This window comes from Styela clava, chromosome 7 (genome assembly GCF_964204865.1).
Source record: "Styela clava chromosome 7, kaStyClav1.hap1.2, whole genome shotgun sequence".
NCBI lineage: Eukaryota > Metazoa > Chordata > Ascidiacea > Stolidobranchia > Styelidae > Styela > Styela clava.
Window position 1 is genome coordinate 20,697,655 of NC_135256.1, and position 12,603 is coordinate 20,710,257.

At 34.8% G+C, this 12,603-nt stretch overlaps 1 protein-coding gene across 1 annotated transcript; it reads right to left on the reverse strand.

Annotated features, from left to right (window-relative positions):
• Positions 1 to 632: 632 nt before the first annotated feature.
• Positions 633 to 10,637, reverse strand: LOC120327950 (solute carrier family 22 member 4-like). Its single transcript, XM_039394326.2, has 12 exons — positions 10,365 to 10,637; positions 8,719 to 8,828; positions 8,521 to 8,632; positions 7,918 to 8,021; positions 7,238 to 7,392; positions 5,873 to 6,041; positions 5,107 to 5,224; positions 4,371 to 4,489; positions 2,951 to 3,165; positions 2,505 to 2,687; positions 2,050 to 2,188; positions 633 to 1,427 (listed from the first exon to the last, which is right to left on the reverse strand). Exons 1-12 carry the CDS (start codon positions 10,536 to 10,538, stop codon positions 1,340 to 1,342), a joined length of 1,686 nt encoding a protein of 561 aa, XP_039250260.2. The 5' UTR covers positions 10,539 to 10,637; the 3' UTR covers positions 633 to 1,339.
• Positions 10,638 to 12,603: the final 1,966 nt, after the last annotated feature.

Genomic DNA, 12,603 nt, shown 5'->3' on the forward strand with positions numbered 1-12,603 from the left:
AAAAAGTTAGAGACTCGATTTAATGATTTGAAGAAACCGCACAGACTTCTTTTAGTTTTTAGCACAACATACATACTATGTTGTTATTTTCAGTAATGAACTTCATAAAATCAAAATTCTGTGCAACTTTAGCAAATGAACATATGACAAAATTGGTTCGCACTGCATTGGCTATACATATCGCCCAGACTTTCAAAGACTTACAGATAGGATAGAAACACACAATTCAGCTACTCCTGATAAGGCCTCGTAATATTATTATTTAATGTTATTAGATATTTGTGTAAATTTCTTTTCTGTTCCTGGTATTCTGATATTAATAATTTCAAAAACTATGCGCCTATCACCTATTTCTGACTTGCTGCATGGGGCTCTCATACTAAAACATTTTGCCCACCCCTGCTTGCCTTAAACTTCATGCAAAATTACGCCGACGAGTTCTCAGTTCTACGTCATCAACGGATCTTACTAATATTATCGGTCAAATTTTGAGGGGTTGACATTTGAAAACTCATGTCTCGCAATCGCAGTCCACTTTATGTAAGCGGTAAGCGCCAATAATCTTAAAAAATTGTAGAATCAAATTCGCAACAAAAATATTTCCGTGTTAACCCATCTTTAAAGCCATCATCCAAAGTACAAAGTCGAACTGGTTTATTTCTGCCCTAATTCGAATTAAATTTGAATTCGCATTATATTCGCTCCAACCTACAATCTTACGCATTGTTTAATATAATTATATATTTACACGAAATCGTATTATGGGCTAAACTCAATAGGCAATTTATGAAAATTTTCATTAATCCTAGAGGGTATTTTGAATTAAAAGAATTTAAGGATTTTTTTTCAAAATGTTTCGAATTTTCAAGGATGCACACGCCTGTCACGTAAAAACAGGAAATCGTAACATATAATAACATAACATATACCGATCTTAAGATCGATAAGTAATAACGGAGTGATGGAGAGGTTTATTTCAGTAATATATTTGAAAAATTGAGGTTAAACTTTCGAACCCTACTTATTAAAAGTTACAATAACATCACACATTGAACCGTGAAGTTGACATAATTCAGTTGTTCCGCCTAGAATTTTGAGGCGTCCGATGATACTCGAAAAAATTGTACAATTCACAAATATTTGAAGTAGAAATGCACTGTACACCGTGTCCGAGAGCTATGGTGATCATGTTTAGCTTACGAAATGAAAAATATAAATATAGTTGTCCCGTCAGTATTGATAGAAGCAAACTAAACCCCCAAAAAATATACCATATGCAGTGAAGGGGTTACAAAACATTATGAGACGTTAACGCCATTTTTTTCAAAATCAGAAAACTTCATATTTTCTCTTCATGTCTGGTTTCCTGCATTTGATGCAAACATTCAGATTCAGCATTTCTCTTCTTACATAAACGTATATTGTATCTAAAAAATGGAATAACTCAATCATGTGGCTAAACTACCCTAGCATATGCATCATAGCATCGTGTTGTCTAATCAACTTTCCATGGTCTAACACAGCGTGTCTCAAACTTTTCCCCCCGGAACACCTACGCATTTTATCTCGCTGAGTTTGAGTTTCCTCTTCATGGCGTATCTTTGACTAAAGAAATAGTTTCATATACTTACATGCGACATTGAACGATTAACAAAAACGACATGCTTCCCAGACTGACACTGGGGCTGTCTGCTTGGTTGGATATCAAATTTATGACCCATAGTTGCCGAAGTACGACCGAGATCGTCATGGCGACCAATTTAGTCGCAATTTCGATACCTGTTCCGCGGAACAATCCAAAGTAGCTCGTGTAACACAGTTTGAGAAACGCTGGTCTAACCTTGGTTGGATATCGAATTTATGACCCATAGTTGCCGAAGTACGACCGAGATCGTCATGGCGACCAATTTAGTCGCAATTTCGATACCTGTTCCGTGGAACAATCCAAAGTAGCTCGTGTAACACAGTTTGAGAAACGCTGGTCTAACATCTTTGATGCTCGGTTAATGCTTATGATAAGTATTAAATAATCCTGAATTTAGTACTAACTTGTCTAAATCGACGGAGTCTTTTAATGTCTCAGGTAGTGGCACTTTGAGAGTCTCTGGAAGCAGCAATGTTGATAAACCAGCCATTACAGAAAATCCTCCCATTACTAGGTATGGAATGTATCGACTGACACTTTCTCCTGTAAAATAATTATTATATTGTTTTTCAAGTCATTATAAAGTATGTGTACCAATATGGAGGTAACTAATTTTGTTCGCCTACTTCACATCACGGTGTAAAGGGACGAAAGGGGTATATTCACTTGGCTAACACAGACAGTCCCCGAACTCGTAATAGGATTAAATTGAGGGAGATCGGAATAAAATTATGGCCTAACCCTAACCTGGTACACGTACAACGGGAGTACCGTCTTGTCAGCCTAAGACAGGGACCTATTCCAGTCTTTTTCTTCCTGCACTAACAAATATACGAATATATATACAGACAAAACGTACCTGCAAAAATAAGGTAGGGTGCTGCAATAGCTCCCACCCTTGCCATTGTAGATGATGCCCCCACGCTCATATTTCTCATCTTGGTTGGAAACATTTCGCAACAGAATATGTAAATGATAGAGAAAACTCCGGTCACACTGAACTTGCTTATCATGGAAGATGCAATCATGAGAGATTCGCTGACTAAAAAAATATAGTTGAAATATCAAGCACTTAAAAAAAATATTTCAACTATCAATTTTAACAGTTGTCTGAGCAATCAGATGGTGGTGTCACCCTATATACAATATATAGGCAAGTAAGATTTATCATTATATAAATCTAAATGTATATATAAAAATTATAATTTACCATCAGTTTATTTCAGGTTTCTAGTATTTAGCCGACTTTGCTTGACTCGAAGTCTCGATCGTCAAGATGTAAAGATAAGTATTGTGAACACTAACTTGAAGAAAAAAACGGCGCTGCAGCACAAGCTATTCCTCCCAAAATAAGGTAACTGGATAAAATGGTTCTGCGGCCGAATTTCTCCATAAGGAAATAGGAGGAAACGTAAGCAGGAATTTCAACCGCCGCCGCAACAAAGCAGTTGACAAATTTATTTCCGCCCAAATCAGAAGTTCCCAAGCTAATGCAATAGTAGACCATACTTGCTGTAAACCTGCGAAATGAATTCAGTAATGCAATATAATGCAAGCTCACGGCTTCAGTGCAGAAAAGAATGAAATCTAGAGTATTCCTATTGTAGCTATTTTGCTTTAGTGTTATGAAATTTATTACCACCTGCTCGTACATATATCTGGTTGGTATAGCCAATGTTACGTACTTGATTGAAAACGATGCTATTTGCACCAGCGCTCAGACTCAATTAGCAATCAAACTAATTTACGAAACACTATGAAGCGAACGCCTCATTCATTACACAATGAACTCTATTATCATTAGAGAATTGTTGATATGGTGGCAGCTATAACTTGAGCTGACAAATAGCCAAACGGAAGCTTCACCGTTTATGGACTGGCTGCTATAAAGATAGATCAAACGCTAAATTACTGATTAAAATTTGATATATTTGAAGAAATATGTACAGTTATAACGAGTGAGATTCAGGGGGTTCGCGCGAATCCGATCTTGCTCACGACTTGCGTTTTATTCGGCGATCCGAAAGTTATGTATTCGTTTTATTTAAAAGGTGTCATGTTAATGCAGACGAAGTGGTGATCTAACATACATATTCTGAAATGAAGGAACTGTTATTCGTGAGTTCGATACAAATAGGCTCCCGTTCTCAAAATTAAAACAAACAAACACGCAGAATGTATAGCTGCTCTTATATAATTGTACGTCATATTTATCAATGAATCTCACAAAATAAACTACATGAACATGACACGCTTTACAATACATAACTCTTGACGCGGCAAATACAACGGATTTAGACAATCCGAGGCCTCTAGACCAGTGAGTTCCAACCTTATTTTACTCAGGGACATTGATCGGTAAATAACTATGTGTTTGTGATTCTGTTTTGAATAATTTATTGTGGGACTCCGTAAACAATAGTCAACCTTTTTATTTAATAAATCAAAATTCGAAACTGCATGACGAAACCACAAAGGCTTGGGATTCTTAGGCTTCAGTCCACCTTGTCTATTTGTAAATCCGGCACTGACGTTACCCGTTTGCCACAGTCGCTCAACGTTCGAAACAAAATCAGGTTTGCTGATTATCGTGACATTCTCAGAACGAAGTCACGCTATAACTCGTCCGAAGCCCCTGAATCCCATCACTGGTTATAAGTTATAACGCCTGTAACAATCGTCATTTTAGGTACAATTATTGATATATATGATACATAAAATTTACCAGATGAGAAACATTAAAAATGATCTTCGTCTAATAGACGGATGGCGAAATAAATCAAGGTACGTAAACTGCTCTTCTGTACCATCAGTCGAATCTTTGTCCATCTTGACTTTGTTTAACTATTATGAGTGTAATGTAAATAGAAGTAAAATTCGACTACGACTCTACGTCCCCGACCCTCTCTTTATTTCCGAGTGCGTTCTTGTAACCTTGCCATGTCTTGTACAAAGTTTCAATTAAAAAATGTATGATTAGTTGTTTCATGTTTGTCCATATAGAGTTATGTTTGTCCATTTATTTATTCATGATATATTCGGTATTTAAGGCACTAGTTTTGATCTGAGAATTATATAGCCTACAGTTCAAAAAGAACTCCACAGAGAGCCCGGCGCCAACTATTGTATACACCCCTTAGGAATTGAATCAGCAGGCATTTTAGTCTGTTATGTCGTTCAGAAGACACTAGACGCGTTAAGGCAGTCATCCCCCACGAATCGATCACGATGGCAAATTCACGGGTTAGTTCTGCTAACGTTGCCCATATAGTGTGTCTAACGATCATGAAAGCTACGTAAAAGATAGTCACGAACACTGATCTAATAAACCGATAAAATATAAAATCGAAAATAAGTTTGGTTGCCACTAATCATTCGTTTATCGTTTCGTTTATCAATTCGTAATCATAGTTTTGGGTTTCAGGCAGAAATGCGATACTTGGACAAATCTTAAATTTTACCGACAGAAGGTCTTCTTCTTGAAGAGATTTTCCATTTGTTTTTGCAATTTTTAAAATTATTTGCTTAGCTTCTTCTTTTCCGTTTATAATCAACCATCGTGGAGACTCAGGTATCAACCTGATAAAATTAACAAAGAACAATAATTCCTGCAATAAGAAGTTCAGAATACCCTAAAAGTTTGCATAATTGGGCTGATCTACATTACCGCTAACCAAGTATATTATACTGTGTAATCGATCTTATTTTACAAAATGTCCAGGGAGGCAATTCACGAGTTGGACAGAGTTATGATCTTGAAGTAATAGTATAATTACGTTGTATATATCATATTGGCGAAATAGTTCATTTTAATAATTTGTAAGCAATACGGTTAATATCACTGAAATATGGGAGATCGATTCCTCGGGTTTCATCGATAGATAAACCTAATTTTGTAGATGAAAGTAGATTCTCATTTCATTTAATATCTTCATTATGAGCAAGTATTCATGAAAGTATCAGAGATGCAAATTTCCAGTTATTGCAAATGTTTTAGGAATGAGTAACTTGCGGTAATTAGCCAGCACTGCCCAAACCATGCACTTTCTTACCTTAAATAATTATTTATTTTACAGATAATTCCATTTAAATTCGAAAGTCGGCGGGGAGGGGAAAGGATGGGTCATTCCACTTGTTTGTCAAAGTATTCATAACATCATACTATGCTTCAAATAATATCTTAACATCTTAAGAAGTGTGATGTAAATATAATGATTCTATACCCACCAGTAATATGGAATGAACAGAACTCCCAATGCTCCCATAAACCACATCAGCCATCGCCAATCGGTCAAATACCACGCAGCTGCAGGTAACAACATGTAACCAATTGTGAATCCTCCGACCTCTAAAGATCCTACCAGAGCACGCTTAGAAGAGTCCACAATTTCTGTAACTGCAGTTATCAATATATTTAAATGAAAGAACGACATTTGCCAATGATTAGAATTAAATTCAAAACAAATGAGATATTTCGGTTTGACTCTAAATACCTATGGAAAATAAATCAAATCTGAAAAAAACAAATTTGAAATAATTCAGAAAAATTTAGACTATAAACAATCTGTTATACATTAAGTATTGAGTGACAATTGCAACTTATTAAAATCCCCCAATGAAATGAAAGTATTCATTTATTTTTTATCCAACTCTTTGCTGTTGGCAGATAGTATAGTAACCTTAGCATTGATTGAATACCTATCTGGTTGAATCGATTATGATCCTCTAAAGAATATATTTAATATACGGTTTGGGAGTATATATGAGGTGTTCGAACTAACAAAATAATGTTGGAAAGTGTATGAGAGCAGTTAAAACTAAAAGTTCACACAGCTATATATATGAACTATATATATGAACTGTTTGTAATATTAACTGGCGGTTAGGAAAGAACGGTCAATACATATATATATATTCAGTTTGAGCTGTAATGAACAAATATCAATAAACGATATTGATACGTAATTCAATGAATATTCATATGAAATTTCTCTCTTGATCTAAAACACAAAATACAATCATTTTGTTAAAAATTTAGTTGAGAATTAATAAAAACTTTAAAAAATGAAGGCACTGTCGATGTTGTCAAATTTGTAATAACTACAAGATCACAAGTATTAGAACAAATATATTCTAATAATATCATTTTACCAAGTGTTATGTTTGCTTTTCCGTGCATATATATGTCGGTGCCACCATAATGTTTTTATGATGTCTAACCCTAATTTGAATTAATGTTTTCAGGATAAGTGTCTTATTATAACTGCACGAAATGTTCTTGTTTTTATCTTAGTATTTTCCAAACAGCGTCGATTTTACTTTCGCCTGCGGCGAAGATAATAGGGCGTATAAATAATTTTAGCTAAACATGCGAACATCCCACACTATGGAAATTTCCATTGTATATTCCGTAGTAGCGAGCAGCGAAAGAATGCGTTTGCAGTTGACACTGATTATGTATACAAAAAGATAACAATAGAAATATTTAAAAATTAAGGAGAGTTGAGAAATCTGTCTATTCTCAATTCAAACTGAAAATATAAAACTATGCATTTACTATGAAATCTATTCACTAAAACAATTTTTTTTTACCTATAACGAATGCTGCTACGTAATTTATCAGTGCAGTGCATCCTGCCATGAACATAGTAGCGGTAAACAAAGCAGAGTTATTACAAAATCCGTTACAAAACATTGAAACGAATTGCAAAAACGTTCCCCACAAAAACACTGGCCTTCGTCCATACCTGAATCAAATTTGGTAGAAAGGTTTTGAATTGTGTAGTATAGCAATAGGTAAAGCACGTTAATTTTGGGCACAAGTCTAAAGATTTACAAAACACTCGGAGAAGCGACTATTTGTAGCTACTATTCAGCCTGCATTTATACTAGGCAGCAACTGTTTGAAATATAAAAGCTTTCGATCAAACATTTGATGATTCTGCTCCCGAAATTTATTTATTTGTGGTGACCTAAGGGCATGAATAAAATTTTTATATATAAAATAAAAAGGAACAAATTAAAAAAAGCCAAAAAAAAACAAAAACAACCACAGTGAACTCTAAATGACTAGATTCCTACAAATGCATTTTGACCTTATTTATTAACTAATCTGTGATAGTTTTCGACGTTGATAAAAATTATCATAGTAATGAAGTTGAAGGAAAGCCATTTGTAATTCAGCATACACACATCAAGTAGGGCTTTATGCACCGGGAAGTTATGAAAAATTGAGATATCAAGAATTACAATCTGATTCAAAATAAAATAACCTGTCAGACAAAACGCCACTGACTAGAGATCCAAGTAGAATTCCAGCCATGTAGAGAGATATCACCGACGGCTTTTTCCACGCATCATCACATACCCAATTCAACTATAAAATATGTTATGTCTAATTACAAATGCCATGTTTTTATAGGTCGGATATAGTCCCTAAGTACAGGAGTCGCGATTTTGCTGTTTTTAACTTTGCAACTTGAATGATATTCAATTCCATTTTCCACGATAACGTACTCGGGTTATAAAAATTCTAAATCGAAAAACGTGATACTCAGAAATCAATAAGGTGATTATGTTATTGAACTAAAGGAACTACATGTTTTAAATTATTCGCAAGAATTGTTAAGCCTAATCCTGTTTCCATATTTTTGATTGAGCCGCTGATTGAGATACAATTTTCTTCCGAGCTACATTCACAATCACTAATTTAAAACTATATTGAAACAAAAATATCGTTTAGGTTTCCTAATTTTACCTAATTATATATTTGATAATCAAACTTTGAGGAATGAAATAAATTCACATTAATTCCAATATAAATTTATTTGGCAACAAAGAACTGAAGGGACAACGCCACCGATGTACATCATTACCTCCATGACGACTGTCGTTTCAGCCCACATCGGGTAAAAAGTCCATCCTCCATCACATGGAATTATTGTTCTATTCTTGGTATTTGTAGAGTTAATCGAAGTCTTGTTGAACCTGTATGCAAAACCTTGGTATTATATCATTTTCGAAGATTGAAAAACCATACCGATATATATATACCGTATATAATCCCAACGTACTCGGGTGCATATTTCTTGCACTGACTTCTGACCAGTTCTCCATCTTCATTGTGTTCCCACGGAATTAGCTGGTCCAACCATAATTCTTTTCCAGTTTCTGTCAATTTAGTCTGCAAGTATTTTAATAAAAATTGTTTGCAAAATTAGATTTAAATGCTATTTTTGGACCATTCTGTATCTGATGCATGCATCATTCCACGACAGAAATAGCAATGCGGCCATTATTCGGTTCCGTGGTCGTATCATCTTGAATCAAGCAATAAATATATATATGACAACTTTTTGCTGCCCAGTATACAATAGTAATTCAGTTTTATCATATCTAAAAATATTCGGCCGAGCACGTTGCACGAAATGTTTGCATGCTCATTTTATGGAATCTTGAGTCCTCAATTTGGGCACTGTCAAATTATTCTCGCTTTATGATTTTACATCGCACATCTTTACTGTGACGTAACACATGACTTATTCCCTCCCCCCTCCCGTGCTTTACAGCCTTCTAGAATTTTCTTGCCACGAGGTAGAATGGTAGATGCTCTTTGCGGATTAGGGAGGATGCTGTGTGATTATATATTTTGTTAATGATGGGGTTTTTTATTTTTGGGTTAGGCTTATGCCATACAATACAGAACGATTATCAGGTGGGAATTTTATTACTTGAAATATAATTCAGTTTATTGTTTATTCATAAATTAGCCGAATGGGATTTGATGTATCATCATTATCTTATTTTGTATCTTAGCATACTTGTGGCTGTTCTTTGAGTCCTTGTCAAAAACAGTCAATTTATCACTAATACTAAGACTGTTAACACTGACGTCAACATTAGCTGCATTTTTTGGCTCCTTATCAATGCACAGAACAAAGTTTCTTTCAACACGAGTGTACAGGATTTTTGGTGTACCGATTGCGGTGTTGTTCAGTTGTTAGTGCATGGATTGAAGAAATTAATTTGGGGACCCAAGGGACAAAACGCGACTTTAGTTACCCTGTAAATCCGAGTCGTAGTGGGAGACATTACGCGTACTTATCCCACAAGTTGCAATTCCTCTGCTATAGCAAGGCCGTGTATGGTAATGACATGGTTGTTTGCATATTGATATCAAGTTGGCTGTATTTGTGTATCGAATTTGATTAGTTATATATTATGCACGATTTGCTCTATAATGTTTGTCACATTTACTACTCAGCTTTATTTAACTTGAGAATACAGCGTCGTCTATGGTGTAATAGAACTTGGATTTCGTAAAATGCCGACTCTGAACCCTGATTTGACTTCTATCGATAAAAAATTTTGAAAGTTGAATAAATTTCGGTAATTTGTGATCTAGTGAAGTCTGATTTCTTTGTTTCGTTGTTGGGGGTGAGGACCAGGCAACCATCACATAAATAGGGTGCGATAGAGATTGAGCTAAGGACTGAACCACTCCCATCAGCCCTAATATTATAAAACGCAAAATGATTACACTATATTGAACGTTGGATGGCTGATCCTAGATTTTGTTATGCCCATACTTGTTTTTAAATTACTTTCATTTTATGAATCTTACCAACATGATATCATTACTTGAAAATTGTTAATTTTAATGCGCGATTGTATGTCATTGAAATAATAATTATATAAAAAAATACAATAAAATTCTCACCAGGTTATACTTGGCAAAATCAACATAGCAGTGATGCGATGGAGTATCGAGTATAAAAACCGTCACCATCGTAAAAAGTCCATTAGGTATCGAGCTTAACACAAGCAATCCCACTATTATCTTCTGATACTTGCCGTAACCACCAATTCTATGCAGAATATCTTCATACTTCATTTTTAATTCGACGAAAAACTAAAGTATTCGTACTTATGTACTGCAGTGCGTAGTTGTTACACATCTGTTAGACCTGTACAACTAACAAGACCCTGAAAGAGACAAATGTACAGGATTATGAAAACGTGTCTTCTAATCCTGCAATTATAAATGTTTAATAAACAAAAGATCAATCCCGGAGATGTTGCGTATATTTGACAGGATTAGAACATGCATTTTGAAACGGGCTTTTCAAGACTTTCATACACCAATTATAATATATTATGTGTTTGTTTTTCAATAGAAGGTCAGTCTCAAAGAGAAAGGTATCGGATATAGCGCGAGATAGCAATATTTTTAACTCTCCTGGCAACCTCCTCAAAACCTGTGTCCCAAAAATTAAAGTCTTTCCAGAATATCAAATTAGTTAAAAATGACGACTTATTTAGCAAAATATCTTGCAAATTTTGATAGCAGATTAAAAAGGCTGCTGCTTATAAACTGTATCAGTGAGGTCGGAAACTTTTGGTGAGATACAAATTCAGTAATATTCACTGAGAATAAAGTTTATTATACAATGCAATACAATTTATTTTGGCATTCTGAAAACAGAAAATCTCGAACATAAAACGAACAAAACACATAACAGAAATGCCCGGAAAACGAGCAAAACTTATCAATAAAGTTTATAACGCACAATGCACGTGATCGTTTACCAAAAGTGAAACAAATAATATATTTATAAATAATAAAAAGATTCTATGAGCAGCAGTAAAAGGCTCATCGGGCATTTCATGTGAAAAAAGTGAGTCACACATGACACATGAAAAAATGACAATAAAGTTGATAGTGTGTCGGACACAAACGCGTTTCAGCCAAATAAACGCATTTGGGCAATAATTACATGTGATCAAAGAGAATGCAAACTAAACACAACAAAACAAACAAATTCCAGAACATGCATATACAGATGCCAAAATTTGAAGGCAGTCCAATTGTTGCACATAAAAACTAACAATATAAGTTTCCATAGATTTCGGATGAATTGAAGGTTTTCTTTACATTGAATTAGAAATTGTACTCACGGCTTTATTTTGGGGTCTAAATCCGATATTCGTGAAAATGTTCGAAATCTGCCGTTATGTTGAGTAGTTTGTGAATGATGATTGAATGAATTTTGAAAACTTTTCACTCTGATTGTAATTCGACGAATAGATTACTATATAAACCTATAATTTTGATGGTGTTTTACTCTGCGCTGAAGAGTTTATTCGTTCCAGGTTTTCTATAACCTTTTTCAAACTAGTAAACCGAAAAGAAAGCACTACCCTCGACTTCTATACATTTCGGATTTATTGCATTGGATCGCTTGAATTTGAAACAATGTCGAATCTAATGAATAATACCGAAAATAGGTTTGTGTTAAACTATATGTCCATGAACCTGATGCCACTGTAGGACACGATAGACCTTTTCAGGTCCACGAAATAAATTTTCGTCGAACTTAAAATACACACTTTCATCTGCATTAATATTTCCGAGACACTGGACAAACTGCCAACAAACGCACGCTGTTGCTTTTTCGAGTCGCTTCACGCTCACATATCCTGCGAAATATGTTAAGCTTTCTGTCCGCGTTACAAAGAATTTTTTTGACCAACTGTTAATCGACAGATTGTCCCATGGGACAATGCATACATAAATAAAATTAGACTCTCGTTGCTATTGGCAGTGTTTCCGGTACATTGCCACGGATGTAATATTGGTTTATATAACAACTCCAGAAAAATCATAATATCCGAAAGAAATATCAAGACAAACAGGATGTCATAATATTGGATGATGATTAATAATGATCTACCATTTGATTTCGTTCGCAGCACTAAACCTGGCATATAAACTTGCTAATTCTGAACATAATATGTGTCAAGATATTTTGGTAAACCTTGCTCTTTGGAATGATTTGGATCCAGATCAAATATTTCCGAGTTTCTTGACCGCAACTTCAAAGTAAGTCATACTCCCCAGTTTTAAATATTCTATCGTGCAAATGATGTTAACGCCGGCCTGGTGGATAACATATTTT